The sequence below is a fragment of the Pleurodeles waltl genome, chromosome 2_1 (assembly GCF_031143425.1).
Source record: "Pleurodeles waltl isolate 20211129_DDA chromosome 2_1, aPleWal1.hap1.20221129, whole genome shotgun sequence".
NCBI lineage: Eukaryota > Metazoa > Chordata > Amphibia > Caudata > Salamandridae > Pleurodeles > Pleurodeles waltl.
Genome location: NC_090438.1, coordinates 166,093,220 through 166,119,784, shown reverse-complemented (window position 1 = coordinate 166,119,784; position 26,565 = coordinate 166,093,220). Strand labels below are relative to the sequence as shown.

The 26,565-nt window shown below is 43.6% G+C and overlaps 1 protein-coding gene across 2 annotated transcripts in view; it reads right to left on the bottom strand.

Annotated features, from left to right (window-relative positions):
- THOC2 (THO complex subunit 2) overlaps positions 1-26,565 on the bottom strand; it is a 900,323-nt gene that overhangs the window by 13,887 nt on the left and 859,871 nt on the right. For both annotated transcript variants that reach the window (XM_069211944.1, XM_069211952.1), the window contains exons 34-37: positions 25,266-25,403; positions 13,887-13,953; positions 13,645-13,802; positions 13,350-13,426 (exon numbers count right to left, since the gene is read on the bottom strand). In XM_069211944.1, coding sequence (XP_069068045.1) covers positions 13,350-13,426; positions 13,645-13,802; positions 13,887-13,953; positions 25,266-25,403 — 440 coding nt within the window. The remainder of the gene's footprint in view (positions 1-13,349; positions 13,427-13,644; positions 13,803-13,886; positions 13,954-25,265; positions 25,404-26,565) is intronic.

Genomic DNA, 26,565 nt, shown 5'->3' with positions numbered 1-26,565 from the left:
TACTTCTGTTCATTCAGACCTTTCTGGAATGGAGTTATGAAAGAGAACAATTGCGTTTAATCATGAAAATGGTAACCAAACATTTTTGGCCTACTTGTTCTTAGGATTCCAAGTGGATACCAGTGGCCTACAGAAGCCTATAACACTGTAGATCAACAGTAGGACATCTCCATGCTGTCTATCTTTCTGGAGTTGTACACAGATAGCGTGTGATGGAAAACATCAAAACAATCATGGTAGCTTGTGATGGCAAACATAAAAGCAATCAGTAGGAAGTATTTTATTTACTAGTGTTGAGATTCAAATATTGTTTGTTTTACAAATACTTTTACTTTCTAATAATAAATCCTTATGATAGTTTGGTAGGGTCATATTGGATCACCTTGCTTAGAATTACTGACAAGTCAGGGTGGGGGGTCTGTGCAGGGAGGTTTTCGGAATTCTGCCTACTGACTGCGATTTAATCAGAAAGTGATGGTAAATGCATAAAAGTGGATAAGGAAGGCAATATGAACCCAACAATTCACATAAATACACTTGGTAGAAGGGTGGCCTTGCTGCGAGAATAGCACAAGACAAGCAACACAAATCAAGCTTTTCAGCTCAAATGCCAAGGATAAAAACTGAGTGACTAAGTTTGGATGTAAAACATCCTCTTCTACTAAGAATAGAGATTTACTTTGCAGGACAACTCACTTTAAGACTGGCACCAAGTGACAGTATATCTCCCAAACACATGGGGAGCACTTCCTTCAAGTCTTTCTGAAACTTATTACCACAAGTATGATCAAAATCAATAATGCAGGTTAGAAGCCCTATCAACTTGAATGGCTTAAGTTTAGCGGAAATAAAAATGTTTGTATTTCATGATTAACTTCAATGCCAATTTGGCCCAAAAAGGATTCTGAAATACATCCACCAGAAGTATTACGTAAGGTCCCGGCCAAATGGGGAAGGGGTGTGGGTATGCAGCCCCCTCCCCAGTTTATTAACATCCCAGGAACCACATATGCAGGATGTGTTGTAGAAGGGGAGGGGACAAGCTGCTGCCCGCCTCCAGAGCCTTTTTTTTTTTTTTTTTTTAGCCCTGGGGACCCCATTGGCCAGGGTGTGGCTAAATGTGGAGAGCGGTGATGTGGCCCCCTCCCTCCCTGATCCATTAATGGCCCTGGGGACCCCATCCCTCAGGGTCAACTCATATGTCCCAGGTAGACCACTCTCGGGACATAGCAGTTTTCCTGCCTGACACCTGTGTTGGCTCTCACTTGGCTGAAGCAAATTCAAATCTCCCACCAAGTGGGAGCAAACACCAAGTACCTTATTTGGAGGGGCCTGAGTCCCCCCAACCCCCTCAAATATGTTGGCAGGCCCAATGGTAATGGGGTCTACAGGGGTAAAAGCAGCCCAGGGATTGGGGAAGAGTAGAGGGTGTGGGGAGGTGGGGGGGGGGGTGTTGGGGGAGCGGTGTAGGGGGCCATGTGCCCCCTCCTCCAAAAAAAAAGTCTGGCCCTGGGGGATGTGGGCCCTGGGCTGAAATTTGCAGAGGGATGGTTGCATGAACCCCCTTCCCTTAATTTTAATTAGGGACCCTGGGGGATGTGTGCTGGAGTAGTGATTCCAGGGCCAAAATATGTTTGAGCAGCGGAGCCACGCAGCCCCAATCCTCAAAAAAAGCCCTGGGGTCTCCCAGGCCAGACCGTAGTCTACCCCGCACAGCCACAACCTAATGCCCAGCACAAAACCTAACACCCTGCACACGATCTAACGCCATTCATACGACCTAACGCCCTGCACAGCTTGGGGTTAGCTACAGGCCCTAAAGCCAACCCCGGCCGTGCAGGTTGGGGGTTGGATTAACGTATGGTAATTAATTACTTTACATGAAAAAAAAAAACACTAGAAATCAACAAGGTTAAAGTAGCGTTATAATTAGCCGAAATGTTCAATTTTCAACTTTAAAATCCATTGAAATTCACCAGTTAGAGTTATCTCAAGTAACTATAACTCGCGACCTCGCCATGCACTGCTAATTACCATAAAAATTACATCACTAATGACATCATCTTTGATATCATTGATAAGATCACTGTGCATGACGGGGGTGCAAGTTAGTTACCTTAGGGCATGAGTTACTGTTACTCGAGATGACTAACTGTAACTGGTGAATCACAGTGATTTTTAGAGATAAAACCGAACAGTTCATTGAACTATAACACACATATATTATTTTTATATATATCACGTAGTGGCAGATGCCACTAGGTAGTTATAGTTAGGACCTAGTTTCTATAGAAAAAGCATTTTTTGACTTTCCTATATCTTTGGCACTGCTTGACGAATTTTCATGATTTTCCCCCCAAAAATTTGACAGTCAAGTCAGCTGATGTCTGGAAAGTTTCGGGGTGACCCATCAAAAAAAAAAAATGGTTGAAAAAAAAAAAAAAAGAAAAAGTAAAGGAAGGCTCTGCGAACCCTTCCGATATCGTGCCGAGATCTGATTGGCTGCCATCACTTCAGCAAGTGCTTCAGCAGAGTCCCTGAGCAAAAAAAATACAAAAGGGGCCAGGATAGAGTCACACTGACCCCTTAGCGCCAGTGTTGGGGTGCCGGGAAGAAAAAAAAAAAGCACAAAAAAAAGCAAAGGTGTGCGCTCTTGCGGTTGTTTTGTCAACAGCCCCAGGCACAATTACATTTTGAATGGGGGGAGCCGGGGGTTGAGGGGTGGATTAAGGAGGGGTTGACCTGGCCCCCCACAGCCTCAGGGACCAGCACCTTCCCAGGGCAGAATTACTAATCAAATGCAAGGGTGGACACTCGCAACTGACCCCGCCCCTTCCCCAGGGCAGAAGGAGAAATCAATCGCCCTCACAAATTACAGCACTCATAATATCTTTGATAACATCATTAATAATGTCACTTTAACATCTGCAGTAAAATTATTGATCATATAACTATGCATGGCGGGGGCACAGGTTATAGTTACCTTAGAGTTTGAGTTCTAGTTACTTGAAATAATTTCTATGGTTTTCAATGTCTAAAGTGTGAGCCTAACTATAACGTCCCTGCAACCTTTGAATTTTTAAGTGTACACACACACAAACACACACACACATATATGGAAAATGTCACTTACCCAGCGTACATCTGTTCGTGGCATGTTCCGCTGCAGATTCACATGCTATGCACAGGTCCTGCCATCTAGTGTTGGGCTCGGAGTGTTACAAGTTGCTTTTCTTCGAAGAAGTCTTTTCGAGTCACGGGACCGAGTGACTCCTCCTTTTTGGCTCCACTGCGCACGAGCATCGACTCCATCTTAGATTGTTTTCCCGCAGAGGGTAAAGTAGGAGTGATAGAGTGTAAAGAAAGAGATGTCCATGCAATGGAATAGAGATGTATATACATATGTACAAATTTAAATGTAACTTAAACGGCTACAGGCTCCCAGGGAGGAGAGAGGGCGCATGTGAATCTGCGGCGGAACATGCCATGAACCGATGTACACTGGGTAAGTGACATTTTCCCTTCGATGGCATGTGTAGCTGCAGATACACATGCTATGCATAGACTACAAAGCAGTTCTCCTCCCCTAAGCGGTGGTCAGCCTGTAGGAGTTGAAGTTGTTTGAAATAGTGTTCTTAGTACAGCCTGTCCTACTGTGGCTTGTTGTGTTGCTAACACATCTACACAGTAATGCTTGGTAAATGTATGAGGTGTTGACCAAGTGGCTGCTTTACAGATTTCTGCCTTTGGTATATTTCCTAGAAATGCCATTGTTGCTCCTTTTTTCCTAGTGTAATGTGCTTTTGGAGTTATTAACAGCTGTCTTTTAGCCTTTATGTAACAAGTTTGGATACATTTCACTATCCATCTGGCTATGCCTTGTTTTGATATAGGATTACCAGTATGGGGTTTTTGGAATGCGACAAACAACTGTTTATTTCTCCTGAATGATTTTGTTCTGCCGATGTAATACATTAAAGCTCTTTTAATATCTAATGTATGCAGTGGTCTCTCTGCCACTCAGTCTGGCTGTGGGAAGAATACTGGAAGTTCCACTGTTTGATTTAAATGAAACAGTGAGATGACCTTAGGTAGAAATTTAGGGTTTGTGCGAAGTACTACCTTATGTTTGTGTACTTGTAGAAAGTGTTGTTCAATAGTGAATGCTTGTATTTCACTAACTCTTCGTAATGAAGTGATTGCCACTAGAAATGCTACTTTCCAAGTTAGGAATTGAATCTGACATGAGTGCATGGCTTCTAAGGGTGGACCCATGAGTCGTATAAGTACAATATTAAGATTCCATTAAGGTACTAGTGGCGTTCTTGGAGGTATGATACGTTTTAGACCCTCCATGAAAGCTTTGATGACAGGCACTCTAAATAGAGATTTGTTTTGTATATTTTGCAAATAAGCAGAAACTGCTGTGAGATGTATCTTAATGAATGAAAAAGCTAAATTTGCTTTTTGTAGATAACCTACAATGTCTTGTATGGTTGCGTCTAAGGGTGTTATGTGTTTTGCTTGGCAGTAGAAAACAAATCTTTTCCATTTGTTTGCATAACACTGCCTGGTGGTAGGTTTTATTACTTGTTTAATCACTTCCATACATTCTGGTGGAAGATGTAGATATCCAAACTCTAAGATTTCAGGAGCCAGATTGAGCATTGCTGGATTGGGGTGTCTGATCTGTTGTTCGTTTTGTGTCAACAGGTCCGGTCTGTTTGGAAGTTTGATGTGTGGTACTATTGACAGGTCTAGCAATGTGGTGTACCGTGGTTGACGTGCCCACATTGGTGCTATAAGTATGAGTTTGAGTTTGTTTTGACGCAGTTTGTTGACCAGAAATGGAATAAATGGAGTAAATACTCTGGGAGCTGTTGTTATCCCGAAAGGTAACACTTTGAACTGGTAATGTTTTCCTTGTATTACAAATCTGAGATATTTTCTGTGAGCTGGATGGATGGGTATGTGAACATACCCATCTTTTAGATCCAGTGTTGCCATAAAATCTTCTTGTTGTAGCAGTGGGACTACATCTTGTAGTGGTACCATGTGTAAGTGTTCTGATCGGATGTAGAGATTGAGAGTCCTGAGATCTAATATTGGTCTTAATCTTTTGTCTTTTTTGGGATTGTGGAGTAAACCCCTGTTCCTTTTTGATGATGTGGCACAAGTTCTATGGCTTGTTTGTGTAATAGTGCCTGTACTTCTGTTTGCAACATTGAAATGTGTTGAGATGGAAGTTTGTGCGTTTTTGGGGGAATGTCTGGAGGAGTTTGTGTGAACTCTATGCAGTAACCATGTTGGATAATGGATAACACCCAATTGTCTGTTGTGATGGGTAACCAGTGGGTGTGGAACCTTTGCAGTCTTCCTCCCACAGGGGAAGTGTGGTGAGGGAAGGTGGTGGTAAAGTCACTGTTTGGTATGAGTGGGTTGTTTTGAGGATTGGTATTTTTCTCTAGATCTGGGGAACTGTCCTCTGTAGGATCCCCGAAACCCCCCTCTCTGGTATTGCATCTGGTAAGAGGGGTTGGCTTGTGAGGTAGATGGCATGGATGGTTGGGGTATAAAGCCTCCCCTATATTGAGGCTTTTGAAATGAGCCTCTGTATTGGGATGAATAAAGCGCACCCATAGCTTTCGCAGTGTCTGCGTCTTTTTTCATTTTGTCAATGGCTATATCAACTTGTAAGCCGAATAGTTGTTGTTGGTTAAAAGGCATGTTGAGGACAGCCTGCTGGATTTCAGGTTTAAATCCTGATGACCTAAGCCATGCATGTCGCCTAATGGTAACAGCCGTATTAATAGTTCTTGCGGCTGTATCTGCGGAGTCCAACGCTGACCTGATTTGGTTGTTTGTGATTGCTTGTCCCTCTTCTACTACCTGCTGGGCTCTCTTCTGTTGAATAATGTCCTTCATCTCATCCCAGTGAGCCCTGTCATATCTGGCCACTAGGGCCTGCGAATTGGCTATACGCCATTGATTGGCTGCCTGTGACGCCACCCTTTTACCTGCAGCATTGAATTTCTTACTTTTTTTTTTTTATCTGGAGGGGGTGAGTCTCCAGAGGACTGGGAATTAGCCTTTTTTCTTGCTGCGCTGACCACTACAGAATCTGGGGGTAGCTGTTGTGTAATAAAAATGGGGTCTGAGGGTGGTGGCTTATATTTCTTCTCTTAGCTATAGCCCTTCCCTTAACTGGTTCCTGGAAGATCTGCTGTGCATGTTTTAGCATGCCAGGAAGCATGGTTAGACTCTGGTATGTGGTGTGAGTTGAGGACAATGTGTTAAATAAGAAGTCATCCTCAAGAGGTTGTGTGTGCATGGCCACGTTGTGAAATGCCGATGCCCTGGCTAGAACCTGTGTATATGAGGTGCTTTCCTCAGGGGGTGATGGTTTTGATGGATAGCACTCTGGACTATTATCTGAGACTGGATCATCATAGAGATCCCATGGATCCGTGTCATCTTGTTGTGATTGTATAGTGTGTGATGGAGACTGTGCATTGGGTGTAGCAGGCGGGGAGACAGTTGAGGAGAATGAGGTGAAAACTGAGGAGACAGATATTTTTCTCTTGGTTTTGGCACTTTAGCCGTTTGGCTGGTCAGTGTCCAAACGTCCATGGAAGGCCAGTTTCCTCTTTGTTCTTAGAGGTGGTGTTGTGAGGATTTTGCCCGTGTCTTTGAGGATTTGTATTTTGGCCTGTTTCTCATCAAAATTGTCCATTTGTATAAATTTTTCAGCAAATCTATGGCCTTCTTTTAATTGCTTTGAAAGTCCATGCTCCTTAGTGTATGTATGCTTTTTCGGCTCCAAAGCCGGCTTTTTCGGGCCCAAAGGGCCTGGAGTATTGTTGGCCTCGGCTCCGAAAGTGACTTTCGGGGCTTGGACTCGATGGGTCAGTGCCTTATAATTTCGGAGCCTGTGCCTCGGCTTGAGTCCGAAGGCTTTGTTGTCGGCATGGCCTTTTTCGGTGCCGAAGATGTTGCTTGGTCACCAGTAGCTTTCTTACGGGTGGAGCCATGGATTTCTGGCAGTGGTGTCCCTGAGGCCTTGTATCTGGGCTTGGATTGGGTCAGGGCAAGCGTACTAACGTGCTGGTCCGCTGTTATTGGTCGGTCGATGTCAGACTCTTGTTCGGAATCGGACCCCCGAACGGAGACGGCGATGTGGATCATCTCCTCTTCTACGTCGAGGTGTTCGGTGCTTCTGGACGCCATCTCTAATCTTCGCGCTTTTCGGTCTCTTAAAGTCTTTTTCGAGCGGAAGGATCTACAGGGCTTGCAGGTATCCTCTCGATGATCCATAGATAAACACAGGTTACAAACCAGATGTTGATCCGTGTAGGGATACCTGGCGTGGTACCGAGGGCAGAATCTAAATGGGGTCTGGTCCATGAGGCTTAGACGATACTTTTGGTCGGGCCGACAAGGCCCAAGTTGAGCGCGGGTGCCCCGAAGGGCAAGTAGAGATCTGTATCCGCTGGTACCGAGGTGTCGATGATGGATGATACGCGATCGAAAACAATACCAACTAATTTAGAGGGTTTGTAATATTTTTCCAACTTGAACAACCGGAGTGAAGAGAAACACGTCCGAAACCGATGGCGGAAAGAAAACAATCTAAGATGGAGTCGATGCCCATGCGCAATGGAGCCGAAAAGGATGAGTCACTCGGTCCCGTGACTCGAAAAGACTTCTTAGAAGAAAAACAACTTGTAACACTCCGAGCCCAACACTAGATGGCATGACTTGTGCACAGCATGTGTATTTGCAGCTACACATGCCATCGAACACACACATTATATATATATACACACACACACACATATATTTTTGTAAGTGCTCTGGGATCCCTGGTATGGGAAAGACTATTTACTGTTGTGTCCTGTTTTGAGATTAGAGGGAGTACCATTCCCTGTATTATCCCCCCTGCCTATTTTTAAGGTAAACCTGCACGTTCAGCTATAGCATTTTTATATCTTCTGTTTTACAGGCTCTCTTTTTTGGCTTGATGTTGGTGGGTATTTTCTCCAATTGGCAATATCCATATTTTCTGATATTTAATATCTATTTGTCGGAAATTATTTTTCACTCTGAGGAGTCTTCCTAATCTACCCAGCCTGTTAAGTAATGGAGGTCACCAGAATGAGTAATTTGCTTTAAGAGTCAAACTCCGTTGTGGATTGGATCAGATCTCTTGCTCTGGCTGATAATGAGTAGCTCCCTCGAGGAGCTTGTTGCCACTGTGGATTTGCTCCTTGATTTCCTGTTTCCTGCTGTTGCTAATGTTGCTTGGACCTGAAACGTGAAAACACTGAGCCAACCATGTCTCTTTCAAGTGGTGCCACTACATATCTATGTGCTGGCTTTGACTGCAACATTCTAGGCATGTGTTTGAGATCACCCAATCCCTCTCTCCGTTGAGGTCCTGTGGATGTAGGAACTTTAGCCTTCTCCTTAAGTGCAGATACTATTAAGGAGTCAGCTGGCGTGCTTGTTCTAATGAATACTGGGTTTTAGCTTAAAGATCTTTGGGATGGCCAACTTCAAACAAGCTGGTTCTCTAAATGTGTCCTAACCCTAGTCTAAAAAACACTAAGGAACCTGGGTAGAAATGGTTCCTCTTTAGATGGGTGAGTGTTTTCAGGAGGATGCAAGAGTCCACTTGTTTTTTTTCCTTTAGTTGCACCTCTAGGAACCTGCAGCTAACTTGATCACTGATTTATACAAAGGAAATTTACCTGGAGGTGAGGGGGTCGTGACAGATATGAATCCAATTCCTCCACCAGAGAGTGAGCTTTCACCTCCTTCCATGTGTCTTTTTCCCCACAAAGCCCTTCTTTAACAAAGATTGTTAATATCCCTCATAAAATTCCTTCTACTATTACTCGTTGTTGCTGGAGGAGCATCTATGTTTTAAGCAGCGTTAGAAGGCATTCTATATAGTTAGAGATTTGTTGACTCTTTTCTCTGCTGCAACACTGCCATTTCATCTTTGAGATGCTGACCACTTGCTGTTCAACAGATGCTGCTCGAGTGACCATTGATATTTCATCTGTTTCTAACATTTAGCACCTTTTTGCCTATCAACCCAAAGCTCTGGATCCTGCTTCAGAACTAAACAGCAAACCTATGATGGAGGACATACTGGGGGCATTTGGGGCTTACAATTGAAGTCACGGGTGGTAAACATGACTGATGCCAACATTGGGGAAGCTAAGAAGAAGGGACAATTTCCAGACTCAACCATTAGATGGTAGAATAATTTACAGCAAATGAAACCAGATGTACAGTGAAACAATAAGCATCTTACTGTGAAGAAAAGTAATTCCTTCAGTAATTACTGTACTAGTAAGATCTTTTGACAATGTTTGATCACCTGCAAGCATTCAGGGTAAGGAGCACTTACCATCCCTCTTTATAACAAATAGTTGCTCTTAATGAATATAGCTTTCCTGGTGCATCTGTGACCCCTTCACAACTATAATAGAGGACCTACCCTCTGAGGAAACAACCATGAGTGGAGAAACCATCTTGCTGTTCTGACCGGATATGCTCCACTACAAAAATCATGCATTGCCCCAATACTTCTCCCTTAACTTCTTCAAAGTTATTTTGATAAATTATATGACGTGTATTCTCTTCACCCAAGGCATAAGGCCTAAATTGCATGCAATACTGAGGAAATGCTCAGTATCCAACAGAACATATTGGACGGAATATTTACAAATTTTCAACACAGCATGGGTATGCTATTTAAATGGCTATCATAGTGCCCTCAAATCTTCAACTTTCCACAAGACACATTATGTAGAACACAGCACAAGTTTCCAGTGCACAAAAAAATGGCATCAATATTCTCCACCAGATAAAAGCCCACATTCTACACATTAGATGGAACGTGTAACATGTAGTCAACACTGCACATGTCTGCCATATGATTGGTGTAGGAAAGTGCTTCTTTTGACATGGTCGCCCCCCACGTTCTCCCGGGTTTCAGGTGTAATTTTGACTGAAAGTGCACTGGGTTCCTGCTACCCAGGTCTCCAGTGCCAGATTTCTTTCCCCCTAAACTGCACAGTTTTTTTTTTTTTATTAATTTATTTATTTTTATTTTACAAGTGGCAAAACCTGTACCATCCACTATAAGTTCCTAGTAAATGGTACCCCCACAGTACCTAGGGCCTGGGGTACTGACAAGTGTCCCCTAAGGGGAGCAGCACAACTTTTTACACCCTAAGGGACCACTCACCAAGTACATGACAGGCTGCCATTGCTGGCTGCCTGTCTTGGTGCAGACAAAAGTGAAAACACGACATGGCACACACCCTGTGTGCCATGTCCTCTAATACTGCATGCAAAATATTTAAGTCACTATTCTAGCAGGCCTGACAGCCCTAAGACAGGGTGCATTATATTATACGCGAGGGGATATCTGCAAAAGCAGAAATGCCCCTGCTATGACTGTCGATTCTCGGACATAGTAAGTGACCAGGGAAGCCATTTTAAATGCATGTGCTAAACACTGGTCATTACGAGTTCCCCAGCTGCATGATGGCTTCTCTGAACTTAGGGATCTGTGGTATAAAACATCTCAGATTAATAAACCCCCACTGATGCAAGTGAGGTTATTTATTATTTACAGCATCCAGAGGGCGCCTGAGAGGTGCCTCCTAAAAACCTACAAGTGTATTGACTGACTGGTCCGGACCAGTTCAGACACCCTATAAACATATCTAGCTCCCCCAATGGTAGAGCCAGTGCTCTTGAGGGCCAGAGACAGAAGCCTCCACTGATCGGGGTGTTAGCCCCTCACTCAGGCAGGGTAGACATTCCAGGACGGGGAGCTTCAAATGCCTAGCTGCCTTTGTAATGCAACCTAGGTCTTTCAGGATGGTGAAAGTGACTGACTCCCCTGTCCTGGCCCCACTTCTGGCAGAAGAACAGGCAGGAAAATTAGTCACATTAGGAGGTGTGTCCACTTCATGTCAGTCCCACCCCTCAAGTAGACAAGCTGAAGTGGACACTACTTTTTAAGTTCCTCCATCTTGTTTGGAAGGAATTAGGCAACTATGGTTAGGGTTATGTCCACTTCCCAGCACAAGTGGTCATAGGAAGGGTGTAGTCACCATAAAGGTGGTCAGCCCATTGGCTATGACCTGGCACTCCCTGTAACAACCCTAAATTGAACATTTCGGTGGCACCCCTAACCCTAGAACTCAGATCCTGATGACCTAAGAAGCAAAGGACAAAGAAGAGTTGCACCTGCAGAAGGGCAAAAGAAGTAGCAGCTGACTTGGAACCATCCCCACTGGCCTGCCCGTGACCTTCGCCGGACTCTGCCCAAAAAGATAACTCATCCTGTAGCTGAGCAACCAAGAAACCCAGGACAACTGCCTGCCTTCCATAAAGACTAAAGTCTCCTGCATGCTGCAGCTCTGCTTTGCTACTAAGTCTCCAGAAAAGACTCTGCAGCCTCTGGAACAGCAAAGAACCAACACCCAAAGGGACCTATTTACCCGACATCCACAACCTGATGTGAAGCCAATCCACAATGCCAGCAAGGTTCCCCAGCTGTCCTGAGTCCCAGTCCACTGTGGTGTCACCCATCTTGGACTCCACCAAGTCACCTGCAGCTCCTGCACGCAGACCATCTCTCCCACAGCCTTGTGGTGAGAGAAAACCCAACACCTCCAGTAAACACTACACCCATCAACCCTGAACCCAACTGAGGTGGGTCACTGGTGCCAACCACGTCCCCCGGCTCCCCTCAGCTCGAGTGCACCCTGGGTCCCCTCTGCTGGACTTCCCGACAATGCCGCAAGCCACAACACACAGAACCACCGGAGCACAAGTGCTCACAAAAAGAAAAACTTGATGCCCAAGGACACCTCTGCATCTGGTGCCCTTGGGCTGTGGAGAAAAAGAACCAAAGGTGCACCTACGGCCCAAGCATCCCAAGTCTACAACCTACCTGTTAGTTGTCCCCGACTGCCTACCTAGCCAGAGACTTCAGCCTGTCTTCACGAGGACCAACTCACATAAGAAACCATTGGGCACCAGATGCCTTATTGCACCCCCTACACCAGGCTGCCCAGAGTGACCTTCTGGTGTGGTTCAGATCAGTGCCCAGAAATTACCTTAACCCTCTGAGTTTGGCCTTGTAAGTCATTGTTAACCCTGTGTTTGCTAAACATTGTTTTCCTCCATTTTATAAAATTGAGGAACTCTGAGAACTGCACTAAATGGTGATTTTATTAATCTGAAAAGTAATTATGCTTGAAAACCTACTTACTTGATTACGAAGTTATGGGGTTTGAAACAAACAAAAGTATTATTTTTCTAAGTTGGTCTCTGATTTATTCTTGGAGTGTGTCTCTCATTTATTGCCTCTGTGAGTACAACAAATGTTTAGCACTCCCCTATGTTCAGCCTAACTGCTCACCCACACTACCACGTAAAAAGAACATCAGTCCTATCTACTTTTGCCTCTGAAAACCAACTGGGGATCCACTGGACTCTCTGCACGGTGTACTTCTTTTTAGTACACCATATAGAAAGCCAGCTTCCTACAATCGATATTAATAAGATCATAGTAATCAATTAGAAACACATACAAATCGTACTCCAGATCACCCTATACACATCAAATCAGCTCAAATATGTCATTTAGTAGAATAACACTGTGCTCATAACAGGCCCCATTGCATACAATATACACTAGCCAATCAATAGAGACAATTAACACATTAGTCAGTTAAGGAAACACACCAAGTGGAAATAACAAACGAAAAACAGATACCCTACTGATGTGAGCTCATAAAATTAACTACAGTTTGATCTGTCAAAATCTACAATATTCAGAGTGAAACTGTACCATACTTTGCCAAACTAAAGGCAGAAAGTGTGTTATAAAAATACAGTCTGAACAACACAGAGTTGTAAGGCTAGTAAGGCAAAGGGTTGGGGCAAGAACAGAGAATACTGCGGTCAGAAGCAAATGTCAGCCATAACTGCTCCATATTGAGTGAACTTGAAATCGTTGTTGGGAAATATCATGTACGCGCAGAACATTGCTTTGCAATCAAAAAAGGATGTTTTAAATTGAGATCACATTAAAGCAGCTAACAATTCAGTCCATCCTACAATCTATTTGATAATAGGGACTAATTCACACTGACATGCCTGCTTTGCTAGTGGATTGTAAAACCATTTACCCACTTAAAACATCTACAATTTAAGGACATTGGAAAAGCATGACTACACAAACATGGAACATGACATACATGGATTGTTTTTTACTGTTATCACATCAAATATCAGTTTTTTAAAAAGGATATTGCTTCTTCTCTTCCTTTCCTCCTGCACTGTCACGCTTTTCCTTCTTTTCAGATTTCTCTTTGTCGTGTCTTGATTCCTGCGTGAATAAATACATCTCATAAGTGCCTGCGCTTTTGCCACACCAATATATTAAAAGCATATATACACAACCTTATGGCAGACAAGTGCATTTTAATTTATTTTACAGTGTTTCAAAGTGATAAATAGTAGCAAGACTGTTACTCATAAAATTACTAGGTCATGGTATTACTATGTTGCCTAAAATCTCAGCAGACCCAGAAAAATATACTGCACCTTCTTACTGCCGGAGGAACTTTTTTCCATCTTCTCAAGCTTGATGGAATCACCTTTTTCTTTACTTGACGATTTTGATTTACTCTTTTCTTTCTCCTTTTCACTTGAATGAGGTGAACCAGACGGACTTTCACTTTTACTGTGTTTCGAAAAGCCACCTATACAATCAAGTGAACAAAGAGTGAAACTAATGTTCCATTGGGCTGAAAGCTATAAGCTATAAAAATGCTTAAAAGACATACTTGTCCCATTTTCTTCTTTACGGCGCTTTGATTCTTGCATCACCTCGCGTTCATTGTTTGAATGATCCTAAAGTCAAATAAATGAAAGCAGACTTGTTATTCAGGAATATCATTTACTAATTAAGTTGTGTACTAAAACAAAAAGAAATCAGACAAAATCCTGCATATCAAAAATGTACGGGCCAACAGTATGCAGTAATATATCTTTTCTTATTATGTGCTCTCTTTATAGGCCCTCACATTGGAAGTTTTCTTCTCAGTAGAAGGACTCCTAATTTGCACACAGGTTTCAAAGAAGAAGCATTATCACCATGCATGCGAACTCTTGATGCATTATTTCCCTCATTCAGACCACATATGTGTTTGTTATTATAGCAAATAGTCCAGAAACATGGCAAGTTGTGTGAATATGCAGGCTACTCATGTTGCAAAATAAAAATGTAATCCTTTCTCAGTTTGATTTGCAGGGTTTCCCTTTATTCACCATAGTCTAGAAATGACTATTGTTTAACTGGGCTTAAGTACTGACAGCACAAGATGTAGAGAATCTTGTCATTAGTGTACCTCATTCACACTTACTTCACAATTTACTGTCATTTTGAATAGCAGGAAGATAGTAAAAACTGTCCACTACATAAAATAATTTGTCCAGTTACATGCAGAGTATTCTTGAGTTATTACAAAATGGAATTGTGTTGGATAAACTGTGGGACTCAATGGGCTCCTCCCTACATGTTCTTTTTATCTTAAACTGTCTGATATCAAACAGAAGTTTTAATTTCTACTTCTACAGTGTTGCCAGCTTCTCTGACAGATTACCAGATTAAACATTATGCCTCAAGCCCATCTACACAAATAAAACCTTAAATTATATTTGCTCAATAGCACAACCTAATACTGGGGTAATAGTATTATTTCTGTCTAAAGGCAATCTGCTAAACATTACAGACTATATAAATTATCATATTCTTTACCTTTTAGTTGACCTTGTTAAGTACTGAACCTTCCATGTTACACCACCGAATAAGTTAGTTACCTTCTTTCTGGTGGATACTTTAACTGCAGAATATTCACCTTTAGAAAATTCCCCATGTGCCAGATTGGGTCCGGCAACTTTTCATAGCAGTGCTCCTCCACACCTCCATGTGGCAATGTGTGGCTCTGCTTAGACTTTGTTATGCCCCAGAAGTGACAGACCAGAGCTGCACACAAGTGCCACCCCTGTGTGCTGTCAATAGAGCATTAACAATTGTTAGTATGTGTGTGCAGATTTGGATCTTGGGACCTTTCTTCTCTGTGGAATAGACTCACACAAAAATGTCTTTAAGGACTGAGTGGGTATAATGTACTTCCTGCCAGGCCATGATGTCAAGCCAGCAGTGTAAATTGAATGTGTGCAACAACACTAATGTCACAGCTTGGCATACATCTAGGACAGGCACACTGTGTGCCAACACAGGGGTCACAGCCTTAGCCATAGTGGAAGGAGCTCTCAGACCTTCTGAATGCTGCTCTTTGGTCAAAACGTACCATATCTTAAAACAGATGACTCTGTACCGAGACATGGTGCTTTTCTGCTCAGACTTTACTTTCTTCACCCCAAGAGAACCCCACAAAAACTGACAGGACACCCAAGAGCCTTTGTTAAGATCACTATAAAAGCTTACATCCCTTTTGAGGGTGGAACCAATAACACTTCTTCTCTTTCAAAAGGTGAGGTAGAGCAAAGAGCGCAGGAAGGGTGATGATCTCCCAACATGGAAAATAGTCATGACTTTTGGAAAGAAGGCCACTTGAGTGCTTAGTACCAGTTTGTCCATATGAAATGTTGTATATGGTGTTTGTGCCAAAAAATGAATGCAAAGTAAAAGACTGTTTTAAGGACAGATGACCCAACAAGAAGCTGTGCTATCAGCTCAGAAGGAGTACATAAGAGGAACATTAGATGCCAATGAAGCATCACAAACTGTTCGGGAGGGAACATGTTTTAAACCTGTAATAAATCACAATAGGTGCTTTAAAGAATAAGTGACTTACGTTCGATTACAAATTATCTGATAGAGACATATTCTAGTCGCTAACTCCTTACCTTAGAATTTCCCCTAGGAGTCAGACTGGATCGTGAGATTTATTTCCGAGCAGTACCCTTGTGTGCCCTCAGGAGGTGTCAGCTGACTCAGCTTCGGTCATTGGCATTGTGGTTGCTGTGGTGACGTTGCGGTTGTGCATAAGCACCACTCTGGCAGGTTGACGTCAGTTTTTTTTCACAACTTTCCATGCCAGAAGCGCAGAGCCATGAAAAGGGAGTTAAGGGAGTTACTGTTACTAGAAATCAATTTGCAGAGCGCGGAGGATGGGTGGGTGGGTCGTTAAGGAATCTGCAACAAGAATATATGTATACCAGATAATTTGTTACCAAAGCCAAGTAACTTGCTCATCTAATACAGACTTCTACTTGCAGATCCTTTACCTTAGAATAGATACCCAAGCAATACCATCCCAGGAGGTGGGTCTGTAGAAAAGTACCCTCTTTTGGGCATGGTTACCCCCACACTTAGCCTGCTATCAGTATGCTTAGACTTTGCACACCCCACAATTGGCATACTGGTGACCCTTATAAATCCCTTGTATATGGTACTTAGGTACCCAGGGCACAAACTGTTTCCCATGGGCTGCAGCATGTATTGTGACACCCGTGGGAGCTCATGCAAAATGTGTCGGCAGCCTGTGTGAAAAGGTGCATGCACCCTTTCACCACAGGTCACTGCACCAGGTCACTAGGTCACCCCTATGATAGGTCCTCCTAGCCCAGAGGGCAGGGTGCAGGTCACTGTGTCTGAGGGCACCCCCGCATGACCTGAGGTGCCCCACGAACTCCAGTTCCATTACATTGGACTTCGTATGTGCAAAGCCATTTTACCCATGTACTGGACACAGATCACCACCTATGTCCAGCCACATAATGGTAACTCTGACCCTAGGCATGTTTGGTATCAAACATGTCTGAATCGTACGCCAATACTGTTGCCAGTATTTGTTGTATGATTACATGCACTCTGGGGGCTGCTCCTTAGATGACCCCCAGTATTGCTCCTACCAGTCTTCTGGGGTTTTCCAGGCAGCCCGCGCTGGTGCCACCCCTCAGACAGGTTACTGCCCTAATGCTGCTTGACCAACTCATGCCGAGGAATGGAGAACAAAGGATTTCCTGTCGGAGAGGGAGGCAACACTCTCTCCCTTGGAAATAGGCATTACATGGCTGGGAGGGGTAGCCTCCCCAAGCCACCGGTATACTTTAAAGGGCATATTTGGTGCCCTCCTTGCATAAACCTGTTTGCACCACTCCAGGGACCCTGGTTCCTGCACTGACACGAAACTGGACAAAGGACAGAGGAGTGACCACTCCCCTGTCCATCACCACCCCATGAGTGGTGCTCGGAGCTCCTCCAGGTGGCCACTCGATTCTGCCATCTTAAATCCAAGGTGTGCAGAGGCCCCTGAGAGCATCAGAGTGGCCAGGTCAGGCAGGCGACATTCCAGACTCCTCCTGATAGGTGACCAAACCCCCTTTTAGGGCTATTTATGGACTCTCTTGATTGTGGGACCCCAGATTCCATGTGCAAGACTCCACAAGGACTCCTCTGCATTGTTTACTTCATCTTCTGGCCACTGGAACCGTAACTGCAACTTCACCGACAACTCCGCTTTGCAACATTGTTTCTCCAACTTCTTCCAGCAACTGCAACATTTCCCCAGCTGCACATCCTCCGACATCGGCGAGACTTTAGCCTGCCCCAAAAAGCAAGAAGGAATCTCCCTTGGAATGAAGGAGTCACTCCCCTGCATTTGCAGGTACTAAATGCAACGACTTCTGGCTGTGTTGATCTGCTCTTCTCTGGAACTGTGTGGATCCTGCATCATAGATGGTGGACTGGAGTGGCCCCCTGGGACCTCTGCCAGATGTACAACTTGTGAAACGGTAAGCCCTTGCCTCTCCTTGCAGGACAGTACACTCCTGTGCACCGCAACTCCTGCAGCTACCAAGGGTTGTTTGCTCCTGCTCCAAAGGATCTTCAGGCTCCGTGTAGCCCCAGCCCTCGGCACTCCATCCTGCCAAGCACAGTTGCCTCTCTGGTGCTCCAGCAACGTGGGAATCCTCCTTCAGGTGTGCTGAGCTTCACTGCGACTTACTGTACACCTGCTGCCAATGGGTTGCCTGTGGGGGTTGCGACTACTTTTGCTGGCCCTCTCGACTACTGAGGATCACCGCGGACTCCCCTCCCTGGGGCGGGTCCCCTGGGCCTTGCTGGTCCTCTTCAGCCTTTTAACTCTGCTTTTGCTTCTCTTCCATTTGCCAATGCTTGTTGGTGGTTCTCCTGCACCACTGATGATCTGCGACCCAACAACAGACGTGGGACACCATCTGCACCACTCAAAGGACTCCTCTTCATCTCATGGGCTCCACAGCTGGTCTTCTCCCCTCATCGTCCTGGTTCTGCATCCACAGAAGGGTGTTTAGTGGCTTCTGCCCCCACTGGACACACTATTGTGGACTGGTCTCTGTCCTCTTCATTTGCAGGTCCTCTTCTACTGGAATCCGCCTTTGGTTTCTTCCTGTCTGGTCCTGTTCACATACAATCGTTTTTCTAAGTCCTCCTGTTAGTCCTTGGGAAAACCAGGTACTTACCTCTGCTCTCCTGGTCGCTGGGGGTCATTCTGGTACTCACCTCTTGGGGCTTCTTGTTCCTCCAGCTCCCCTCTAACAACTCCACATTCCTGGGTGGGGGGGACTGTATCTCACTTTCCACTTTTGGTATATGGTTTGGCCCTCCCCTAGGGCCCTTTATATTTTGACTCAGTATTGACAATGCTTGTTGCTTTCATGCTATTTGCTGATTGCTATTGTGTATATAATTAGTGTGTACTTACCTCCAGTTGGGTGTAACTGCCTATAAGTATTCTAGTGTTGTGTTACCATAATAAAGTACCTTTATTTTTGTAACAATGTGTGGTTCTTTATGTGTGATAAGTTGCCATGGACTATAGTGGTATTGAATAAGCTTTGCATTTCTCCTAGGTAAGTCTTGGCTGCTCATCCACAGCTACCTCTAGAGAGCCCTGGCTTCCTAGACACTGCCTACACTTCACTATTGGGGGTATACCTGGATCTGGTATAAGGTGACAACACAACAGGTGTCCATCACACACCAGGCCAGCTTCCTACACTACCTGACTCCTTGACAGAGGCTTCTATTTATTGGAAATATCTTGGGTGCAGTAGAGTTCAGGGCTCATCCCATGCCGCAACAAATCCAGGACATTCGAGCCAAGATTCTAATGTTTTAAGCTTAAGCTTTGATCAGCAGCTCTGAGGCTTCTTGGCCTGTATCTGCTTCATCAGCTGTGCCAAATGGCATACACAGGCTCTGCAGTAGAATTTGAAGTTCCAGGAGGACCAAAATCAAAAATACCTGAAAAAGGTCAGGAATGGCAGGGCCCAACTTATTTCAGTGGCACTGGATTGGGCCAGGAGAGTGTGGCACCAGACCTTTTGGACATATGCATTTGTTCTCCAATCAGGCTACCACTTGGCAAGGACCTCCGGTTTCATCAACAGGGCAGACTACTGAGTCTGCGCAACCTACACTTGCATGCGATTGAGCAGCATCAGTTTGACAGGGTTTGATCTGCTTACTGAAGTGGTTGATGTCAGCGTTGCCACTAAGCAGCTTTTCACGAAATCCATTTATGCTGGGAAAAATGTGTGCCCTGTTGTGGCATCCGCAAGACTGAGTTTACAAGCAAACCAGTCAGGAGTCCATTGTTTTTAGTTTGGATCCAGTAAGGTCTTGCAGTAAACACTTTTAACCCCTTTGCTGCCAGGCCTTTTCCCCTCCTGTGCCGAGCCTTTTTTTGGTTATTTGGGGCAGTTCGCACTTAGGCCTTCATAACTTTTACTCCACATGAGCTACCCATGCCAAATTTGCGTCCTTGTTTTCCAACATCCTAGGGATCCTACAGGTACCCAGACTTGGTCGGTTCCCCTGAAGGAGACCAAGAAATTAGTCAAAATACAGCAAATATTTAGTTTTTTGTTTTTTTTTTTAAATGGGAAAAAAGGGCTGGAAGGCTTGTGTTTTTTTCCGAATGGCATCAACAAAAGGTTTGCGGTGCTAAAATCACCAGCTTCCCAGCTTTCAGGAACAGGAAGACTTGAATCACAATTTTTCAACACAATTTTGTCATTTTACTGGGACATACCCCATTTTCACTATTTGTTGTGTTTTCAGCCTCCTTCCAGTTAGTGACAGAAATGGCTGTGAAATCAATGCTGGATCCCAGAAAGCTAAACAGTTCTGGAAAGTAGACATACATCTGAATTCAGCAAGGGGTCATTTGTGTAGATCTACAAGGGTTTTCTACAGAAAATAACAGCTGAAATAAAAAAATATTGAAATTGAGGTGAAAAAAAAACAGCCATTTCTCTCCATGTTTTACTCTGTAACTTTTTCTTGCAATGTCACATTTTCAAAAGCAATATACTGTTACGTCTGCTGGACTCATCTGGTTGCGGGGATATATAGGGCTTGTAGGTTCATCAAGAACTCTAGGTACCCAGAGCCAATAAAGGAGCTGCACCTTGCAACGGGTTTTCATTGTATACTGGGCACACAGCAATTAATTTGGTGAAATATAAAAAGTGAGAAATAGGTATCAAGAAAACCTTTGTATTTCCAAAATGGGCACAAGATAAGGTGTTGAGAAGCAGTGGTTATTTGCACATCTCTGAATTCCAGGGTGCCCATACTAGCATGTGAATTACAGAGCATTTCTCAAATAGATGTCTTTTTTACACACTGTCTTACATTTGGAAGGAAATAATGTAGAGGAAGACAAGGGGCAATAACACCTGTTTTGCTATTTTGTGTTCCCCCAAGTCTCCTGATAAAAATGGTACCTCATTTGCGTTGGTGGGCCTAGTGCTCGCGACAGGAAATGCAACATGGACACATTACATTTTTACATTGAAATCTGATGTGTTTCTTGCAAAGTGCCTAGCTGTAGATTTTGGCCTCTAGCTCAGCCGGCACCTAGGGAAACCTACAAAACCTGTGCATTTTTTAAAACTAAACACCTAGGGGAATCCAAGGTGGGGTGACTTCTGGGGCTCTCACCAGGTTCTGTTACCCAGAATCCTTTGCAAACCTCAAAATTTGGCCCCAAAAAACCCCAAAACTTTTTCCTCACATTTGGGTGACAGAAAGTTCTGGAATCTGAGAGGAGCCACAAATTTCCTCCCACCCAGTGTTCCCCCAAGACTCCCGATAAAATTTGTACCTCACTTGTGTAGGTGGGCCAAGTGCTTGTGACAGGGAAGAGCCAAAAACATGTTGAAATTGAGGGGGAATCAAAGCGGGTCCAAATGGGCAGTTTGAAAGAAAAAAGAATAAAAAAAAAACATTTTTAGGCTGACAAGTGCAGCAGAATTTTTATCAGTGTAGATGAGACAATGCTGGGTGGTAGGAACTTTGTGGATTCCTGCAGATTCTGGAAGGTTCCATCACAAAAATGTGTGATTTCCAGCAAAGTTGGAGGTTTGCAGGGCATTGTGGGTAAGAAAATAGTGCGGGTGCCTGTGAAGCACACCACCCTGGAATCACCTAGATGTTTCGTTTTCAGATGTTTCTAGGTCTTGTGGATTTTTCTACATGGCAGCGTCCCAAAGTCCATGAAGTGCAGCCCTCACCATTCCAAGTGGGACGATTTTGAGAGTTAGCCAAGCTCTCATAGCCAAAATGTAAAACGAAAACCCAAAATAATCAAATGTCCTCTTGCTTGCCGTTAGTGTGCGGGGGAGACTCCAGGGTGTGGATCGGGGGTAATTGCCCCATCTGCCCACTGGTGGGCAGAACAATTTTTCCCCATTTATTTGGGGTGAGAGTATGGCCATACCCCCCACCCTCTTGTTTTGAAAAAAATCTTCCCTGGTCACTTGTGGGCTCTCTGCTCCCCTTGGGGGCAGATGGGCCTTCCAAAAATAAGCCAATCTGCCCCCAAGGGGGGCAGAAATGGCCTAAATATAATATTCCCCCTAGGAGGCAACCCTTGCCTAAGGGGTCGCTCCCCACCTCTAAAAAACAAAAACAAAAAAAATAACAAAAACAAAACAAATGATCCCTGGCGCCTAGAGGTTTCTAATAATAGGCCGATCTGCCCCGGGGGTGGGGGGTGGGGGTCGGCGGCCTAAACAGAAAAGGCCTTGAAAAAAAATGCCCCCGTGGGGGGCGACCCTTGCCCAAGGGGTCGCTCCCCTTATGCCAATTTCCTAAAAAATATAATATCCCTGGTGTCTAGTGGGCATTTTAGCAGCCAGATCGCTTCACAATCCGGCTGCTAAAATGCTCTGAGAGACTTTAAAGGGAAGGAAATTCCTTTCCTTCCCTTTGAAGCCTCTCAGGCCCCCATCACATGATCAGAGGAGAAATGCTTTTGCATTTCTCTTCCGATCACGCTGGAAGCTGAGCTTCCAGCGCAATGGGAGGTGGCCTCTGTGAGGTCAGCGCGCAATTGCACGCCGACATCACCGGGGGTGGGGGGTTAGGAGGGGTGTCGGGGGTTGAAGGGGAAGGGCTTCCCCTTCCATCCCTGCCTTGGGGAGGTGGGAGGGAACCCCACGGCTCCAGGCCGAGGTTTACGTCCTTGGCACAGAAGCGGTTAAAGTGGATTTGTTGCCTCTTTCGACCTTTCTGTGTTTAATAAGCAAACATGCTTCATCAGATAAAGATTGCCAGACGAAGCTCCACTTTTGGCAGCAAGTCTGGTGGGAAAATTAGGTAAAACAGGGAGGAGTGACCACTTCAGCTGGGACCACCCCCTAAGGTGTGCAGAGCTGAAGTGACACCCTCCTTGCAGATTCCTCCATCTTGGTTTGGAAGAATGGACCAATTAGGAGTGGCCTAATAGGACCTATTTAGGAGGGATCTAAATAGGTTACGAGTGTGCCTCCCCCTGCCCAAAGGGAGTGGGCACAGGAAGTGAGTGGCCACCCTCAGGGACATTAGCCATAGGCTACTTCCCTCTGACCCTGGTAACACCACTAAATCTAGTATTTAATACATGCTGCATCCCATGAGGAACCCCTGATGCACCAATGCCCTGGGTATCTAGGTACTATATTCTAGGCACTTATATCGGGTCACCAGTATGCTAATTGTGGGGGTGTAAAAGGTTAGTGCCAACCAAATCCAGAGGGAGAGAGCACAGTTACTGGGGTCCCCGTTAGCAGGATCGCAGTAAACACAGCCAAGGTTTTAGTTAAAGTGTCTGCAAGTTCTTTCACACTATGCACTAGATATAATTTAACGTTGATACTAAGCAGTGTTAGCCTATGGGAGGAACGTCAGAGGGACTCTGGTAAAGTCAGAAGCCCTTGGTCGTGCAATGTTAACAGAAAGCTCATGTAATAATCTTTTTAACTGATAGATCTGTCTCTCTGAATCAACAGCAGAGACTGTGGCTAATAGTCCACTAAGGAAATATGGAAAGCACAAACGTGATAAAAACCTACTCCACTTGTAGGGGATAATTTCCTGCTGTTATACATATGTGTACATTCACATACTATGTTAAGGATTAGTTCCATACAAAAATTTCAAACAATGGTTTAATTATTTTTAAATTTAATTTAGTTAATGTAAAACTAGTGTAATATTTAATCATTAATTGTAATCACTATTGAAAGTAGATTTAAGTAAACAGGAAAAATAATTTTAACTAAATTTAATATTTTAAGAATAATTTCATACATGGGTATATGGTTTTACTTTTATGGGTAGTACTTGGGGATAGTCAAGTGCTTTTAGGGTTAGGGGTTGGTAAGGGAGTTTAGAGTACAAGGATGAGTAGTATTTAAAGATAGTAAGGGCTTTTAGGATTCAGGCATGCGGAGTAAGGAATGTTAAGGTTTCAGGGATTGGTAATGTATGATTACAATAACTAATAATTACAATTTTAACATTTTAAACAGCATTGTTATTTAAAACAAAAGTACAAATTTAAATGATTAATTTTTAGATTGAAAACACACAGTTCCGAATCGCGTAGACCTTGCTACATAGAACACCACATTTTACATTAACTAAACAAAGTTGTTTGCTGCTGAATCCTTGGGAGTGCAGCTGCTTTTTCCCTCCTCAGGGACAAGGGATTGTGGAGATATATAAAAGAGGCTAAGAATAATACTCATCACCAAATCCGCTTAGTCAAGTCACTACTAATGTATGACACAGCAATGACACTTGACCATAAATATAATAAATGGCTTAGGGGTCAGTGTTGCTGTGTTGAATAAACACCGAAGAAGAAAGACAAGTCATCAATAATAACACCAGCTGTATACCATGGAGACGACCATCATGTGCAGTCCATTGGAATCGGTCACCAACCAGTTAGCTGTCACACAGGATAAAATACCGAACAACAATTAATATTAGCACTCTAAATGTCCCAGATTTGATGACGGCAAAATAGCGAGTTAAGAGGAACTGCTTGAGCTCTACAGGGCTCATAAATCTAAAATTATGCTGTCACTGCAGTCTGTCATCACATAACCTGGGTAGAAGATGGTACACTCTAAAGAAAACAGGGTGCTTTTTGGGTGGACCCTGACATCAGGGACGATGCGATTCTGAAGCTCACCAAAGGGGATATGGTGGACAAGCAGGGCTTCCCTGAAAATGTATGACAGGGCTACGTATTAACACAAAGATGCTGTGGTCTTTCGCCTGAAGAGAAAGCATCTTTGGATGAAATAATATTTGTAAACAAACAGCATACTTTTGGATAGGCCACCTTCCCATAATGCTTTTATATTACTGCTATAAAATGTGATCTATTGACACAGCTATCAGAAAAATATGTATGGCTCATGTAGGATGCCCTTTTTACCACTTGTTTAAGCCCTCGATGAAATAAGTAACCTGGTAGGTGAGATCTTACAGGGTTACTAGATTTCTATATTTTCTTCTGTTGATAAAAAGGAAAAAAAAGAAACATGTACAAAAATTCTAATGTCTGGTAACCTGAAAGGATGGGTATCTCCCGAAGAGCTTTCAACCTATTCAGCAAGGTGGAGTCTACTATATAGATGAATTGTAAAGGTTTAAACAAGTTATTATTTTAATATTGACGGAAAAATGCTAAAATGTATGAATCGGACACAAATAACCCTAATATACTCACATTTCAAGACAGAATAAACAGTCATTAGAACTCCGGCTCAATTACGCAGAGTTCATACATTTTAATTATGCAGGCATGATTAGATGGCTACAACAACGTGTTAAAAAATTCAAAATTAAAAACTTTAAAATGACAAACCCTTTTTCGTTCTTTTCTCTCTTTATCCTCTTTCTTTTCTCTCTCCCTTGACCTTTCTCTTGACTTGTCCAAATCTTTCTTGTCTTCTTCTCTTTCCTTACTCTTGGATTGCGTTGGAACAGTGTGGTTAGAGTAGTGCTGTGAAATGGAATAAAAGGTCTTGAATTGCAGCCATCTAAATGTATTTGTGCAGACAAAGCATTTCTTTAAATTCCTGTATTCAGTAAACCAGTTCATAAAGGATGTCACAAAGGAAGCAAGCATGTGATATCGCCATTTAATTAAATTCACCGGATAAAAAAAAAAAAATCATACAAAATATTTTTGTACTGAAAATGGCAAATTTGATCACTACAAAATGCCTGCCTGATATTCAAGAAACTAACTTATTTTGTTAATAAATGGGGGAAAGATAAAAAGTTACTTATCTCTCTTAACTGTCTTTCTAGTGGATACTCTATGTACCAGTGGACTCAAATTCGGAATATACCAAACGCTAGACTAGAGCAAGACGTTTTTTAATAGCTTTCCCATGTAAGGGGCGCGGGTTTAGCACGAGTACTGGACATTATGTCACTGTGATATCACTGGAGCCATAAAGCTCCCATCCAGCATCCTGACATTAGTTTTCCTATTGATTTCTTCAACACCAATCAAACAAGCAGGATGGGAGTGGTATTAATTCAGTTAAGGTGCAGTGTGAAAAACCACGTGGAACCTTAATAAGGAATGTCAATGTATGGCTAGCCTTTAAGACAGAAAGGCCGGAGGTTTTGGTGAGGAATCTGCAGCTAGAGTATCCACCGGAATTATCATTACTGAAAGTACGTTTTCGTTTGCTGGATAATTCTGGCTGCAGAGCACCTTCTGAACAGGTTCGGGGGGACAGAATGCCGATCTCTTCACACTTCGAATCTAAACAGCAGTGCTGTGCAAAAGTATGAAGGGATGCCAATGCTGCCACCTTGTAAAGTTCAGCCACTAGGACTTCCCTTTCCAAACGGGAAGATGATGATTTTGCCCTGCTGGAATGCCCTCCAGTGGTTACCATACAATGTGGGCAGCGGACCTAAAGTTAGAGCACCTGTGCTGTGTTCCATATACAATTGTCCCGTTCGATAAGTTTCTATTCAGCATTTGTGAGCATTCACTAAAACAACTGCTACCAAGATGCAATCCTAAAAATCAGGACATTATATTAAAACAAAATGAAGTTGCACCATAGTCCTTTACTATTTTTATTTGGTCATTCTTTTAAAGTATCACATGTTCACCACGAATGCAGGGACATCGTTTCATC